The 17,754-nt window shown below is 40.9% G+C and overlaps 1 protein-coding gene across 1 annotated transcript in view; it reads left to right on the forward strand.

Moving 5' to 3' along the window:
* The window catches only part of DTHD1 (death domain containing 1), a gene marked incomplete at both ends in the record, with an annotated part of 30,924 nt that overhangs the window by 3,026 nt on the left and 10,144 nt on the right, over positions 1-17,754 (forward strand). Inside the window, 5 exons of the mRNA XM_081333309.1 lie at positions 4,181-4,925; positions 8,483-8,813; positions 8,904-9,083; positions 12,183-12,427; positions 16,144-16,308. Coding sequence (XP_081189435.1) covers positions 4,181-4,925; positions 8,483-8,813; positions 8,904-9,083; positions 12,183-12,427; positions 16,144-16,308 — 1,666 coding nt within the window. The remainder of the gene's footprint in view (positions 1-4,180; positions 4,926-8,482; positions 8,814-8,903; positions 9,084-12,182; positions 12,428-16,143; positions 16,309-17,754) is intronic.

A 17,754-nucleotide genomic window follows, 5' to 3' on the forward strand; every position in this document is an offset into this window, starting at 1 on the left:
TCAAGGGAAAGCATTGTTGTGTTTTGACAAACCATCATTTAGAAATATTTGTACCTTAACCACCATATTCTGGGTAATTTTGATCTGGATGATCTGATGGTTTATTTAGCAATAGAGGGTAAAAGGAAATTTCTTCAGGACCACAAACTAAAATTTGGAGTAAAATGTGGACTAAATTTAGAGAATCTAAGAGCAAACATGTCTGTTCTGGAGGTACATCCTAATGAGTTCAATGTACTTGTCTCCACATAAATAGATATAGAATTGCAACATTCATTGATGAAGGAAACCAGAATAAGACAATATTTTTTTCCTGGACTTTGGTTTCATCCTATGGTTATTCTTTCTCCCCTAGCTCCGAACAAAAAACGTTTATCTCAAATTCCACAAATTCAATGAACACACCCTGAAATCCTGTGAGATCTCATATATCCCCCACCACCACCATCCCAAGTCTTACGTTTCAGCATCCTCACGTACACTTTACCAACTCAAGGTAGCAAACCTAGTGCAGTTGGAGTGCTGGATCCAGTTCTGGTCACCACAATACAAAAAAAGATGTTGAGACTCTGAAAAAAGGAGAGCATCTTTGTGCAACAAAGATGATCAGGGGACCGGAGGCTAAAACATACCAAGAACGGTTGCAGGAATTGGGTATGTCTAGTTTAATGAAGAGAAGGACTAGGGGTGGCATGGATGAAGTGTCCTAATGTTTGAGGGGGCTGCCTCAAACTTACGAGAGGATTAGTGGCTCTTCACTTGCAAACATGATCAAAGAGAGGAGCAACCTGGAATTAAGGAGAAAGTTCCTAACAGTGAGGACAATTAACCAGTGGAACAGCTTTGCCTTCAAAGGTCGTGGGCGCTCCATCGCTGGAGGCTTTTAAGAAGAGGCTGGACAGTCACTTGTCTGAGATGGTATAGGATCTCCTGCTTGAGTGGGGAGCTGGACTAGAAGACCTCCAAGGTCCCTTCCAGCTCTATTCTATTCTATTCTATTCTATTCTATTCTATTCTATTCTATTCTATTCTATTCTATTCTATTCTATTCTATTCTATTCTATTCTATTCTATTACAATTCTTATTCCTATTCCTATTCCTATTCCTATCATGATTCTATTCTTCTATTCTATTCTATTCTATTCTATTCTATTCTATTCTATTCTATTCTATTCTATTCTATTCTATTCTATTCTATTCTATTCTATTCTCTATTCCATTCTATTCTATTCTATTCTGTTATTCTATTCTATTCTATTCTATTCTATTCTATTCTATTCTATTCTATTCTATTCTATTCTATTCTATTCTATTCTATTCTATTCTATTCTATTCTATTCTATTCTATTACAATTCCTATTCCTATTCCTATCATGATTCTATTCTATTCTATTCTATTCTATTCTATTCTATTCTATTCTATTCTATTCTATTCTATTCTATTCTATTCTAATTCCTATTCCTATTCCTATCATGATTCTATTCTATTCTATTCTATTCTATTCTAATTCTAATTCTAATTCCAATTCCAATTCCTATTCCTATTCCTATTCCTATTCCTATTCCTATTCCTATTCCTATTCCTATTCCTATTCCTATTCCTATTCCTATTCCTATTCCTATTCCTATCATGATTCTATTCTATTCTACTCTATCCTTTGGTAGCTTATATCTATATCCAGGGAGTCTCTTTTTAGCAATGGCCAACAGATGGCGCTGAAGGACATTAAACTTGCTTCAGTCTTTCATTAGTCTTTAAACATAATTCAGTTTTTCATTAGCAGGAACTAACCTAACAACTGCAGTGATTCACTTCACAACTAGCGGCAAGAGAAGCCGTAAAATGGGACAAAACTCATGTAACAAACCGTCTTACTTAAATTTGGGACTCCGTTGAGGTCCTGCATCCAGGATTACCTGCATTCAAAATAGCAAGCCATCCGAATCATGCATTTATTAAAACTCTGTAATTCTCGAGGATGGCCCGGGGCCCAAATTTTATTTTCCTTCTCTAGACAGAAGCCATCTTCCAATATGCATTCAAGAGATTCTCCATTGGCTCACTTGCCCTTTTTTTAAACCTTTTTAATTTTCTGAAAACAAACTCCTTGACCGTGTGTTGGCTTTCCTTTTTGTTGTGAAATAAATCGGCGTCGTATTTTTTTTAAGGCAGAGGAGGCCACCTCCTCCCTCCCATAAAGGCATATGCAGACAGATTTCTATGTAGATTCTCAGTCATTCCAGGTCATGGTTGTCCCAAAGATGCTTTTTCAAGAGGCAACTGGACTTTCTTGTTTTTCTTTGAAGACCTTTTGCTTCTCATCCCAGAAGCTTCTTCAGCTTCTGACTGAATGGTGAGGAATGGGAGGATTTATACTCCTTGCAGAGAGCTGGTCCTTTGCCTCCTTTTAGAGAGTCATTGAGGCCATTTGAAAAGGCCTCCTCCTCCTCTTCCTTCTTCCTCTTCCTCTTTCTCTCCCTTTCTCTTATCCTTCACCTCCTCGTCCTTTTCCTTTCCCCCTCCTCCTCCTTTTCTTTCTTTCTGTGTCTCTCTCTTTCTCTCTCTCTCTCTCTTCTCCTTCTCCTTCTTTCCCTCCCTTCCTCCTCCTCCTCTTCCTCTTTCCCTTTTATCCTTCTTCCAAAGGTGCTTTTTCAAGAGGCAACTGGACTTTCTTGTTTTTCTTTGAAGACCTTTCGCTTCTCATCCCAGAAGCTTCTTCAGCTCTGACTGGGATGGTGGGGAATGCAAGGATTTATACTCCTTGCAGAGAGCTGGTCCTTCACATCCTTTTAGAGAGCCCTTGAGGCCACTTGGAGGTTTATCTGCGTGCTCAGGGTCACCTGAGTGGTGCAAATGGGTGGGGACTGTGTTGTAGATTGGAGATAGACGGTGCGGTATCCCTCCCCCTCTGTTCAACTTTGACCCAGATGGCCTCTTTGACCCCTCTTTCAAACCAGCGGTCCTCTCTGTCCAAAATGTGGACTTTTCTGTCTTCAAAAGAGCGGCCTTGGCCTTCTAAATGCAGATGGGCTGCTGAATCTTGTCCTGGTGGGTTTGTTCTCCTCCTTCCACTTCCCACCGTCCAGTCAGAGCTGAAGAAGCTTCTTGGATGAGAAGCGAAACGCCTTCAAAGAAAGCAGGAAACTCCAGTTGCCTGATGAAAAAGCATCCTTGGGATGCAGGCAGACTTGTACCCTAAGCAGCAGGTTAGCTTGGAAAGCCCCCAAGCAAACATCCGTTAATGTTTCTAATATCTGAATTATTGAATTATCCATTGCTCCCGTTTAGTCTTGAGGAGGAAGAACTTGGCAAACACCCGACTTTCTGAGCTAGACGAGAGAAAAGATTAGGCTGGGAGCCCTTCCAGAGGCTGTCAAAACATTTCTTACCCTCTAACTGCAAAGTGAAGGTTTCGGGGCTCTGCCTCAGTTGCAAACGTGGAGAAGAGAAAGATGGTTTTTCAGCCTGCTTGAAAGAGGCTTATTGTGGGATGAAGGGTCTTTCAAATGGCCTTCGAAATTAGGGGGCAGGAATGAACTTTGAACTTAGGGGCCTGGAATGGACTTTGAACTTAGGGGCCTGGAATGGACTTAATTACTTATTTACTTGCGTAAAGGTAAAGGTTCCCCCGCACATGCGTGCTAGTCGTTTCCGACTCTAGGGGCCGGTGCTCATCTCCGTTTCAAAGCCGAAGAGCCAGCGCTTGTCCGAGGACGTCTCCGTGGTCATGTGGCCGGCATGACTAGATGCCAAAGGCACACGGAACGCTGTTACCTTCCCACCGTAGTGGTCCCTATTTTTCTACTTGCCTTTTTACGTGCTTTCGAACTGCTAGGTTGGCAGAAGCTGGGACCAGTAACAGGCGCTCACTCTGTTATGCGGCACTCGGGATTCGACCCGCCAAACTGCTGACCTTCTGATCGACACGCTCAGCGTCCTAACCCACTGAGCCACCGCGTCCCATACTTACTTACTTACTTACTTCTTTTCTTCTTTTCCTTCCTTCCTTCCTTCCTTCCTTCCTTCCTTCCTTCCTTCCTTCCTCCCTCCCTCCCTCCCTCTCTTTCTTTCATTCATTCATTCATTCATTCATTCTCTCCCTTTTCGTTCTCTCAGCTAGACATTTTGTTTTTTTAAAGAGTTGTTCCTAAAAGGTCCTTGTGCTTTTGCCGTTGCAGAATGGGAGAGCCTAGCAAAATGGCTTCAGGGATTAAACACCCAACTGCTGCGTCTGGTTGAAGACCTTGGACAGTCTGGAAATGAACTGCTGGGAATCAGCTGTGGAAAACCAGTTGATGTGCAAGACAGCCCAGATGGGTCCGGGAATTCTCAGAGCGATGGCGACAAGGAGGAAGCGGATACGCCGTCACGCAGCCTGATGCGTCAGCTGCCTTCTCCCCCTTCCTCTCTTCCTCTGTCAGAGGAAAACCAGTTGGCAGAACTGGAAAAGAGGGTTCCCTTCCAGGAAAAAGAACTGGGCAAGGAAGAGAAAGGTCCCGTGCTTCTAAGCAGTGAAAATCCCAATAAATCAGAAGAACCGTGTCTGGGGCCAAAGAACGACAGCGAAAAAGATTCTTACTCAGCTGAGAAAATCCACGGAAACCTCATTTCGGGAGATGGTGGGAAAAATACCACGGTGTCCCCAAATCCAGATGAGGTCATGGAAGATCATCTTCAGAGGATGCCCGCTCAAGAAACCCAGGCAGGGACCAAAGAAACCATGGATGAGGCAGAACGTGAGACTTGCAACCTGCTAAGGAAATCGGAGACTATAAATGAGGATTTCGGTCAGAAGCGGAGGAATGATGGAATCGGCCAAAGCATGAAAGAAAGTGCTGGGAGGTCAAAAGATTGGCAGGAAAGCCTCTCCGTGGTCCCGCTGATTGACAAGCTGGAGGAAGAGAAGGATGCATATAGCAAAGAGTAAGAGAAAACAACAGTCTTCCTTGCGTTCGCAAACATTTATGTAGCAGTGTTGCTTCTCCATCTCACTGTCACACCATAGAGAAGAGTCAATCTATTGGGGGCATGGTTTTGTTCGTTTGTTTTTCCTGGTGCAGGAAGAAAAAAAAAGTATCCTTGACATATAACCTTTTGTTTAGTGACCGTCCAAATGGCACTTGAAAAAAAAAAGTGGCTTAAGACCGTTTTTTCTCACACAACAGCCGTTGCTGCATCCCCCATGGTCGTGGGATCAAAATTCGGGCGCTTGGCAACTGGCAGGTATCACGACAGTTGCACCGTCCCGTTTGTGATCACCGTTTGTAAACCCAACTATTTCCACCCCCCACCCCCCCAAAAGCCAAGCTCGATTCGTTAATGAGCGTCGGATTCACTTAAGAACCGCAGCTGTGGCCAAAAGGGCACAAAGTGGGCCAAACTGACTTACAGTAACCGCCGTCTTGCTTAGCGACCTAAATTTTGGGCTCAGTTGTGGCCGTAAGTCAAGGACCCCCACCTTTCATTCTTACCCCCTTCAGCCTTCCGAACACATCCACCGACTTGTTGGGGGGGAAAGGGCCAGAGCAGAAAAATGTTTACAGAGCAAAATATGTGCAGCTAAATCCTTTCTGATCTAAAATTGTTGCCTTGGGCTGTAAATCCACAGAAAAATAACATGGAAATGGCACCACGGTTGAGGGATGAAACCTATTCTAGTATTTTTCTTTCCGAGCCACCAGTGGAGAGAAATCATTTTTAAAATAATAATAATAATAATAATAATAATAATAATAATAATAATAATAATAATAATTATTATTATTATTATTATTAATAATAATAATAAATGGCATGGGTCCGGGTTATCTTAGGGAGCACCTGCTGCCAGCATCTACTTCCCATCATCCTGTGCGCACCCACAGGGAGGGCCTCCTCAGTGTCCCGCCGGTCAGGGAGTGCCGGCGGGCGATCCCCAGGGGGAAGAGCGTTCTCGGTGGGCGCGCCTACCCTATGGAATCAGCTGCCTGTGGAACTCCGGATCGCCCCCAACCTTCGTTCGTTTCGCCAGGACCTAAAAACTTGGCTATTTGACTTAGCCGGCCTGGACTGAGGGGTTTTAAGGTTTTAAATTTTAAATTTTAAACTGTTTGGGGGCTATTAATTTAATTTTATTTTAATTTGTACATTGCACTGTTTTAATTTGCCCTGTAAACTGCCCTGAGTCCTTCGGGAAAAGGGCAGTATATAAATCAAAACAAACAAACAAACAAACAAATAAATAAATAAATAAATAAATAAATAAATAAATAAATAATAAATAAATAAATAAATAAAATAATAATAATAATAATAATAATAATAATAATAATAATAATAATAATAATAATAATAATAATAATAATAATAATAATAATAATAATAATAATAGTGTGGGTTCAGCCCAGACTAATCCAGCAAAGGGAGAGGTGAAAGAAAACTGCATCCATTTTCCCAAGACTTCTTAAAGAAACCCCTAATATCGAGAAGCCCTAGCTAGACCACACGGCTGCAATTTAAGGCAGCCCATTAGCCTGTTACGGTTTCATAAACAAAACAAAAAAAAACAACAACAACCTGTCATTACCTGGAATAAAATCAATTTCCCTTTAACTATTTTGTAAATTTATAAGCAAGCCGGGTAATTGGATTATATTTCATCCAGATGATACTTAACATTTTAATAGTGGTGTTTTGTTTTTGTTCTTCTTGGCCTTGCATTGCCAAGTAGCTAGTACGGTTATTTATGGTCCTGCAGATAAGGCTGAAGAAAGAAAGAAAGAAAGAAAGAAAGAAAGAAAGAAAGAAAGAAAGAAAGAAAGAAAGAAAGAAAGAAAGAAAGAAAGATCACAATAAATCACAGCAGTGGCTGACCCTCGCTTCTGCAAACAAGGCAGGCGAGGATGTCGATGTTTTCTTCCTTCAGCTCTTGGAAGGAAGGGATGCTATGAAGCCACGTGATGCACCACGTCCAAATCAGCCACCTCTTTATGATGTCTAGGTGTGATCCCACTGCTGAAAAGCCTAATGCAGTTTCTCACCTAGTTACAAATTATTCTACGGGTATGTCTAGTCCAAGGGTAGGCAACCTTGGCTCTCTTATGACTCGTGGACTTCAATTCCCAGAATTCCTGAGCCAGCCATGCTGAGGGGGAAGGGGGAGGTTTCCAAGCTGAGCCATACTGGCTCAGGAATTCTGGGAGTTGAAGTCCACGAGTCACGAAGGGGCCATAGTTGCCCCATGCTGGCTCAGGAATTCTGGGAGTTGAAGTCCACGAGTCACAAAGGGGCCATAGTTCCCCCATGCTGGCTCAGGAATTCTGGGAGTTGAAGTCCACGAGTCATAAAAAAGCCAAGCTTGCTTACCCCTGGTCTAGTCTAGCAAAGAGAAGGACTAGGGATGACGTGAGAGCAGTCTTCCAGTATGTCTATGGAGATTCTCCATCATCCAGGTTATGGTTGTCCCAAAGGTGGTTTTTCAGGAGGAAACTGGACTTTCTTTGTTTTTCTTTAAAGACATTTCGCTTCTCATCCCAGAAGCCTTTTCAGCTCTGACTGGATGTTGAGGAAATGGAAAGATTTATACTCCTTGCAGAGAGCTGGTCATTTGCATTCTTTTAGTGAGTCATTGAGGCCACTGGAGACTTATCTGTGTCCTCAGGGTCACCTGAGAGGTGCAAATGGGTGGGCAGCCTACTTGGCTGCAGGACGTTTTCTGCCCTGGGTCCCTTCACTGTTGAAGACAGGTGCAGGATGTTGGGGATGTGTCTGTGTTGTCTGACTGCAGGAACCATTTGCGCTTCGGTCTGAGAGGCAGACAACACAGACTCATCCCCAACAGCCTGCACCTGTAGTGAAGGGACACAGGGCAGAAAACATCCTGCAGCCAAGAAGGCTTCATACCCATTTCCACCACTCAGATGACCCTGAGAACACAGGTAAACCTCCAAGTGGCATCAACGACTCTCTTAAGGAAGACAAATGACCAGCTGTCTGCAAGGAGTATAAATCCTTCCATTCCTCCACCCTCCAATCAGAGCTGAAGAAGCTTCTGGGATGAGAAACGAAACATCTTCAAAGAAAAACAAGAAAGTCCAGTTGCCTCCTGAAAAAAAATCACCTTTGGGTCCATCTTCCAGTAGCTAAGGTGCTGTGTTAGAGAAGAAGGAGCTGACCTAGTCTCCAAAGCAGCTGAGGCCAGGACAAGAAGCGATAGATGGAAGCTTATCAAGAAGAGATTCAACCTAGAAATAAGGAGAAATTTCTTGACAGTGAGAACTATTCACCAGTGGAATGGCTTGCCTGAAGAAGCCTTGGCTGCACCACCGCTGGAGGTTTCCAAGAAGAGATTTAGATGGCCACTTGTCCAGAATGGTATCGGGTCTCCATCTCAAGTAGGGGGTCAGACTAGAAGACCCCAAGTTCTCTTCCAGTTGTGATTCTGTATTTTATCCATTACTCTCTCTTTTTTTTCTCCCATGAATGCTATTTCTTGGCTATAGATTTTTCACGGAAGCGAACGAACTGGGAGAAGCTGAACTATCCTGCAGTGTTACAGCCCCTCGCAGTGTTCTTGAATGTCTCACCGTCACAGTGGTCAATGATTTGAGTCCCTTTGTTGTGAACGATGCCGAGGAACTGGTCAGCAACGTCATCTCCGCCAAGTGTTCGTCAGTTGACCAACTCAAAGCTTCTCCAATCAGCATCGCGATCCCATTTACATCCCGTTACAGAGGAATGTACAAAGACATCATGGTGAAAGTGACCGACATAAATTTCCAGTCCGTTTATTTAACTCCTACCTCTTTGGAAGGACATCAAGGCAGCCAGAAGGTTAGGGAACTCTTTAAACCGATATCATCCTTCAACCGTAGGGCAGAAGGAAAGTTAAATATGGGGTTTTCTCCTTTTGACTTCATGCAGGGGTCAGCTGCCGTGGTGAAAACCTGCCAGCTTGGTATCTTTGCGGTGGTTTCGTGCTTGAAGAAGGAAACATGGACCGTTCTGAGAAAAGGGATTCTGAGAAAGCTTCACATGGATCCCAGAATTTCATTTTGCTATCCGTCGTCAACGTTCAGTTCTCGGGTGACGGTGGGCCTGAAGGTACGGTTGAAAAATAGTGGCCCGATTTCTTGGGCACAAGCACGTTGTTGTTTTTTTTCCACCCACCGTAATACATAAACCCATTTTGACTGGAAGAGATCTAGGATAAAAATAGGGTAGCTAATAATTCACACCCAGGATGACTTCCTTCAGTGAAAGGGGAAAAAAAAAATGTGGCCTCTTGTAAATAGAACGATCTACTTTAAGGTCACCCATTCAATCATTATCATCAGTACTTTTTCATTGGTAATATTGTCCTTTAATAGCAGATCTCTATACAATCCTTCCTTCCTTCTTATTCTTTCTTTCCTTCCTTCCTATTATTTTCTTCCTTCCTTTATATTCCTTCCTTCCTTTTCCTTCCTCCCTCCCTCCATTCCTTCCTTCCTTCCTTCCTTCCTTCCTTCCTTCCTTCCTTCTTTCCTTCCTTCCTTCCTTCCTTCCTTCCTTCCTTCCTTCCTTCCTTCCTTCCTTTTTCTTCCTTCCTTCCTTCCTTCCTATTCTTTCCTTCCTTCCTTCCTCCCTCCCTCCCTCCCTTCCTTCCTATTCCTTCCTATCTTCCTTCCTCCCTTCTTTCCTTCCTCCCACTCTCCCTCCCTTCCTTTTCCTTCCTTCCTTCCTTCCCTCCCTCCCTCCCTCCCTCTTTCCTTCCTTCCTTCCTTCCTTCCTTCCTTTCTATTTGTTTCTTTCTCTTTCTTTCTTTCTTTCTTTCTTTCTTTCTTTCTTTCTTTCTTTCTTTCTTTCTTTCTTATCTATTATCTATCACCCATCTCTCTTGCCCATCACATTTATCCATCTGTCCAATTTTCAGGCCACCTGACGCCTTAACAGTTTTGGGAAGGTTGCAGATAAAAAGAAGAAAAGGCACAATCAAGAATCATAACCATTTTTCCAAACAAGCTCCCCGTACGGGATGGGAAGTTATGCAGGATTTGCAGGATGAGGGACACATTCTGCACTTTGAGGGATTCCAGCCACAGTTCAAAAAGGAATTTGAAAGGGGATTTTAATAGACTGCTACTCATCTTGGTTTATAGTCCTGCAAATGCTTAAAGGAGGTTTTTTACATGAAAAAACAGAGACTATTATTCAGTTCATCCCAGGGTGGCAGCAATAGCTTGTGAAAGAGATTAGGAACATCTTCACTGCAGAATGTCTGTTATTCGGTTTAGTTCCTGTATGAATTCTCTTTCTTCTCCTTTATGAGGTTATTTTTTTTAAAAAAAAAGATATCTTGTCTCTCCTGTTGAAAAGGAATAGGTACTTCTGCATGCTATCCATGTTCCTTTAGAGTTTAGACCAACAGAGCAAGATACATTTTGGTTAAAGGCGAGATAATAATTACTCAGCGAAATGGAAGCTGTGGGTGCTCCAACACTGGAAGTTTTCAAGAAGAGACTAGATAGCCATCTGTTGGAATGGTATAGGGTCTCCTGCCTGAGCAGGGGGTTGGACTAGATGACCTCCAAGGTCCCTTCCAGCTCTGTTATTCTGTAATTTCAAAAGGACCATATTCTGCCACAGAGAACAGAACAGAATAGAATACTGGAATGAAGAATAGAATAGAATAGAATAGAATAGAATAGAATAGAATAGAATAGAATAGAATAGAATAGAATAGAATAGAATAGAATAGAATAGAATAGAATAGAACAGAACAGAACAGAACAGAACAGAACAGAACAGAATAGAATAGAATAGAAAATATGTAAAGGAATAGAAAATATGGAATGGAATGGAATGGAATGGAATAGAATAGAATAGAATAGAATAGAATAGAATAGAATAGAATAGAATAGAATAGAATAGAATAGAATAGAATAGAATAGAATAGAATAGAATAGAGGAATGAAGAATAGAATAGAATAGAATAGAATAGAATAGAATAGAATAGAATAGAATAGAATAGAATAGAATAGAATAGAATAGAATAGAATAGAGGAATGAAGAATAGAATAGAATAGAATAGAATAGAATAGAATAGAATAGAATAGAATAGAATAGAATAGAATAGAATAGAATAGAATAGAATAGAATAGAATAGAATAGAATAGAATTCTTTATTGGCCAGGGGTGATTGGACAGAGAAGAAATTTGCTTAAGTTCTCAGTGTAGATGCAAACAACAAAGTAATAGATCAAAGATCATAAATCATAGTCACAATTATTAATCACAAGATACAAACAAGGGATAAATCATAAGATACCAATAGGAGAAGATAGTAGGAAAGAAGAGAAGGGGAGAGAAATGAGAAGATGAGAAGGATAATAGCAATGTGGCCTACTCAGTGCTTTTTTTGTAAAAGAAAAAGGTGCCGGAACTCACACATGTCATACAACCCGCCTTGCCTACCCTACAGGGTTCCATCCAAAAAAGGTGCCGGAACTCCGTTCTGAGCGTTCTATGAGAAAAAAAAGCCCTGGGCCTACTACATCTTTAGGCCTAAGACAGTACTGTGGGAATTAAGTGATCAGCAGAGTGATGGCACAGGGGAAAAATAAAAACTATCTTTCTAACTTCGATCCTGACCGGCTCAAGGTTGACTCAGCCTTCTATCCTTCAGAGGTTGGTAAAATGAGGACCCAGATTGTTTGGGGGGCAATATGCTGACTCTCTAAACCAGGGGTCTTCAAACGTGGCCCTTTTATGACTTGTGGATTTAATGAAGATCAGATCTCTACAGGAACATCTCTACCTTACTTCATGAGAGAAATTGAATAAATGTTTCGTGTCCTTCTTCACTGCCCTTGATATTCATCTTGGCGCAAGGATTTAATTATGCTTCTGTTAACCAACTACCTTGGAAATTAAGTGGAAAGTCTTTTTTTTTCTTCCTCTAGGAGGTATGTCAGTGGGGGTTAGTGGAAAGTTCAAGAATTCTGCTCCATCCCCGTTGCAATTAGCGGCGCGATCGAATCGCTGTGTTCCTTAGAGGAATAACGGGCCTCACTGCATAGAGATTTAATTTTATTATTTTTGTGTATCGATGTGAGATACGTGACACGTGATCCCTCAGCATACACGAACAAATATTCAGAACTACCTTGAATGAGAGATGAGCATGATAATCATGCCTGTAATAATATTATTTATATGCAGGTGCAACCAATTGATCAATCCACACTTTCCATGTTGAAAATGAAACATGATGAATTTCATCCAGTCATGTCAACCAGCTCTCTGCTCCACCTGGAATATTCTTCATCGCTGCCATTCAACAGAGCTATCACTGTGGTTCTGCCTTGCCCTCCAAATCCAGAAAAAAGAAGAGAAGGTATTGAGACAGACACTGGAAGAGCAACAAGTGCTTCTGTCCCCAGAGTTACAAGCATTCATCATTTCCGGTGAGAAATAAGAAGGAACTCATCCTTGAAAATAATCTACCATTGTTCAGCAAATGTCTCAGGTAGACCCAGAATCCGTAACTTATTTGCAATTGTCTTCTTCTTCTTCTTCTTCTTCTTCTTCTTCTTCTTCTTCTTCTTCTTCTTCTTCTTCTTCTTCTTCTTCTTCTTCTTCTTCTTCTTCTTCTTCTTCTTCTCCTCCTCCTCCTCCTCCTCCTCCTCCTCCTCCTCCTTCTCCTTCTCCTTCTTCTTCTTCCTTTTCTATTCAAATTTAATGATGGAGAGAAGGCAATGTTTCTAACATCTCAAGATGTTGAGGGGGTTGAACATGCACTGGGGCGCTATTAAGAAAACGTGGTTCTAGACCAGGGAAACAAAACATTGTAGAATTTAAGGAAATGAATGTGTTGTTTATGCATTGTCTCTTGGAAGGCAGAAATACAGTGGTGTTTTTTTTAAAAAAAAATGCATATTTATGCAAGCTTTCCACAATCTGATGTCCTGTGGGGTCCTTGGTGCACTCTGATCTTGGTTATTTTCTTGCAGATGTTTCATTACCCAACTAGGTAACATTACCAGCACTAGAAGGGAGAAGGGTTTGCAGGGAGGAGGAGGAGGAGGAGGAGGAGGAGGAGGAGGAGTGGGGTCCTTGGTGCACTCTGATCTTGGTTATTTTCTTGCAGATGTTTCATTACCCAACTAGGTAACATTACCAGCACTAGAAGGGAGATGGGTTTGCAGGGAGCAGGAGGAGGAGGAGGAGGAGGAGGAGGAGGAGGAGGAGGAGGAGGAGGAGGAGGAGGAAGAGGTAGAGGAGGAGTGGGGTCCTTGGTGCACTCTGATCTTGGTTATTTTCTTGCAGACATTTCCCTACCAACTAGGTAACATCACCAATGTTAAAAGGGAATAGGGCTTATATACAAGTGGCTTGCCCTGTCAGTATTGGTGGGAATATTCTTGGTAGTTCTTTGACTAGGCTGATATTTACTGTTTGGTTGTTAGTTTGAGTTGGTAGTTCCCTGATTGGGCTATTGCTTGCTGCTCGGTGTTAACCTCTGCTTATCTGGATGTTGATTGATTGTTAGGAGGTTTTTGTGGTCTTTTAGCTTTTCGATTGTCTCTTTTGAATGATATGTAAGGTAAAGGTAAAGGTTCCCCTGCACATGCGTGCTAGTCGTTTCCAACTCTGTTTCAAAGCCGAAGAGCCAGCGCTTGTCCGAGGACGTCTCCGGGGTCATGTGGCCGGCATGACTAGACGCCAAAGGCGCACGGAACGCCGTTACCTTCCCACCGGAGTGGTCCCTATTTTTCTACTTGCATTTTTTACGTGCTTTCGAACTGGTAGGTTGGCAGAAGCTGGAACGAGTAACAGGCGCTCACTCTGTTACACGGCACTCGGGATTCGACCCGCCAAACTGCCGACCTTCTGATCGACTAGCTCAGCGTCCTAACCCACTGAGCCACCGCATCCCTATGAATGATATATGTAGATGTTGTTTATCTCTATACGGCTGTTGATGGCTGATTTGGCTGAGTGCCAAGCTTCCAGGAATTCCCTCGCCTTTTTGGGACTTACTAGCCCTGATGGCGTTGCTTATTTGGGTAATGAGATGTCTGTAAGGAGAAAAAAAAATAACCATGTTCAAAAACCGAGGACCCCACACTTCAAACCTGAGCCACAAAACCTCTCTTCTATTGGTAACGTGACGTCCTTCAGTTGTATGGATCACAACTCTAGATACCTCCAACCAGGATAACTATAGTTATTCTGGCTAATGATCACGGGAGATGTAGTTTAATGCATATGGAGAGGGAAAAAGTTGAAGGAAAGCTGATTTGAGCATCTATATATCGACCTGCAGTCTGTCAGGTATTGCCAACGTGAACATTAGCAACTGAAGTTCATTAAAAATCAATCAGAACTTCTCGGCAATCTTTCTGAGGCAAAGGGTTTTCAGGGAAGGGGGGGAGGGGGGGAGGTTTGCCTTTGTATAACTTTAATGAAAAATAGTAGCAACCTTTCAAAAAAAAAAACCCCAGCGTATCTGGTTTTATCTCTAATGAAAATTTAATTAAAATATACTTAAAAGAGCTTTGGCGTCCTAGAATGCCATGCTGACTTTCTCTTTTAGTCTTTCTGGCTAGGACATTTTGAAAGAATGAAAACTGGGGCCATGGAAGAAATTTGTATTTGCTGCAGTGAAAGAAACACTAGTTTAGTAAGGATGTGAGGATCTACTTCGAAAGAAAAGTTGGTTTTGGACCAGAAAGCCCAGATAGCGAGAAGATGAGTAAAGAGGAAGAAACAGAGGAGTATAGATAGCAATGGCCCTTAGACTTATATACCGCTTCACAGCGCTTTAAAGCCCTCTCTAAGCAATTTAGAGAGTCGGCCTCTTGCCCCCAACAATCTGGGTCCTCATTTTATCAACCTTGGAAGGATGGACGGCTGAGTCAGACTTGAGCAGGTCAGGATCGAACTCCTGGCATTAGGCAGTTAGCCTGCAATACCACATTGCATAACCACTGCAGAATAGAATAGAATAGAACAGAACAGAACAGAACAGAACAGAACAGAACAGAACAGAACAGAACAGAACAGAATAGATTAGATATTGGAAAATAGAATAGAATAGAATAGAATAGAATAGAATAGAATAGAATAGAATAGAATAGAATAGAATAGAATAGAATAGAATAGAATAGAATAGAATAGAATAGAATAGATATTGGAATATAGAATAGAATAGAATAGAATAGAATAGAATAGAATAGAATAGAATAGAATAGAATAGAATAGAATAGAATAGAATAGAATAGAATAGAATAGAATAGATATTGGAATATAGAATAGAATAGAATAGAATAGAATAGAATAGAATAGAATAGAATAGAATAGAATAGAATAGAATAGAATAGAATAGAATAGAATAGAATAGAATAGAATAGAATAGAATAGATATTGGAATATAGAATAGAATAGAATAGAATAGAATAGAATAGAATAGAATAGAATAGAATAGAATAGAATAGAATAGAATAGAATAGAATAGAATAGAATAGAATAGAATAGATATTGGAATATCGAATAGAATAGAATAGAATAGAATAGAATAGAATAGAATAGAATAATAGAATAGAATAGAATAGAATAGAATAGAATAGAATAGAATAGAATAGAATAGAATAGAATAGAATAGAATAGAATAGAATAGAATAGGATAGAATAGAATAGAATAGAATAGATATTGGAATATAGAATAGAATAGAATAGAATAGAATAGAATAGAATAGAATAGAATAGAATAGAATAGAATAGAATAGAATAGAATAGAATAGAATAGAATAGAATAGAATAGAATAGAATAGATATTGGGGAAAAAGAATAAGAACAGAACAGAACAGAACAGAACAGAACAGAACAGAACAGAACAGAACAGAATACAATAGAATAGAATAGAATAGAATAGAATAGAATAGAATTAGCACTTAGATTTATATACTGCTTCAAAGTGTCAGCATTTTGCCCCCAACAATCTGGGTCCTCATTTTACCGACCTCGGAAGGATGGAAGGCTGAGTCAACCTTGAAGCAGGTCAGAATCGAACTCCCGGAGTGAGCAGTGAGTTAGCCTGCAATACTCCATTCTAACCGCTGCGCCACCACAGATAGAGGTATATTCCTTTCCATACCCTTGTGATTTTTTTTCCCCCCAGAGGTCTGAGTGCCTCCTCCCGAAAACACAGGGAGAACCTCAAGGAGCCACTGAAAGTGCTGGGTTACATAAACAGCGAAGAAGGCTGGGTTCCCCTGGATGACATCACCGTGCGGAATGCGAGAAATGGTCTTGTGTCCTTTGACTTAGATCAACCCTTAGAGAGGTGAGATGACACCAAATGTGTAGATGAATGGGGTGTCCCTCTGTACTAAGCATGAAATTCCAAAATATCAAACAGGTTGATTGTGAAAGTTGCTATAATAGCGTGACATTTATTAACCCTCTTCCAGATCTTTAACTAGGAGCAGAGAGAGAGAGCGAAGATTGTTCCATCCCTTTGCACATTTTGAATCAGGATTTGCAACGGCTCACCTTAGTTGCACAACATACATCCCATGATTCTTTCTAAATTAGAATTTGGTGTGTCTGGGTGCCAACATTTAACTTACCAATGCATATTAAGTTCCTTTCTCTCTACCACGTTTTTCTAGCCAATGACAAAAGGTATCCCACGTTCTAAAATAAACTGAATCTTCTTTCCCTTTCATTTTCAATGTCAATCTATCCATTTCTGCACAATCTAGAATTTTTTTATTAACCCTTCCTCTGTTGGCAACTCTTCATTTTTCCAATGTTGAGCGAATGCAATTCTTGCTGCAGTTAATATATGTAAAATTAAATATATACAGTACACTCGTTCTCATAATTTCCTACAATTATGCCTAACAAAAATAATCCTGGCTTAAAATCTATACGTTTTTTTAATCATTTTCTCTAACCATGTATGTATTCCTAAACAGAATCTTTTGGCTTTAGAGCATGTCCGCCTAGGTTGGTAATACGTGCCAGGTTTTTGTTTACATTTCCAACAATTGCTTGATAGATTTTTTTTTAAAAAATTGCTAACCTCACCGGTGTTAAATGTCATCTCTAAAACATTTTATATAAATTTTCTTTGTACGCTACCATTTTTGTTACTTTAGAATTTCTTTCCCACTTAAGAACCTTTATAAATATGTGCTAAGTTTTAAGATGGAAGAGGAACAAGTTAAAGAAACAATGATAACACGGACAAAGAATTTTGGACCTAACACAGAACTAGAAAACTGGCAAAGCCTTTGACGCTGCGTTTAGCTTTTGAAAGACGAACATGGAGGAGGGCAGACATGACATTGGGTTTGCTTATAAATTCCATCAAATTGAATCAGTTAATTGTCCTCCATTTACACTTACTGCTTTTCCTTGTATCCTACCGAAAGTTACAACTTGGCAAAATAGTTTGGAAGTTGGCTAGTGGACATAAGACCATGGGTTGGAGGCCCCTGATTTAGAAGATATGAAACTCCTAAATGGTTCCCAAGTGGGGACAGACATCTCAAGTTAAACCCCTTTTAGAGCAGTTTTCCTGAAGCCACCTGGCAGCTTTAAAAAAAATTACAAAAGATAATAAAGCAAGAAATTTTGCAGCAACCTTCAAGAGGGCAGCTTTAATGGACGTCCTGGGCATTCTCGGTGGAAGTCAAATCTCTGCTTTTTTTTTTTAATTTTCTCTTTTTTGTGATTTACCCCTGCAGATGTGACCCTCCTATTCCAAGAGTTAAGCAGCTTT

This window comes from Vipera berus, assembly GCF_964194415.1.
Source record: "Vipera berus genome assembly, chromosome: 7".
In the NCBI taxonomy this organism is placed as follows: domain Eukaryota; kingdom Metazoa; phylum Chordata; class Lepidosauria; order Squamata; family Viperidae; genus Vipera; species Vipera berus.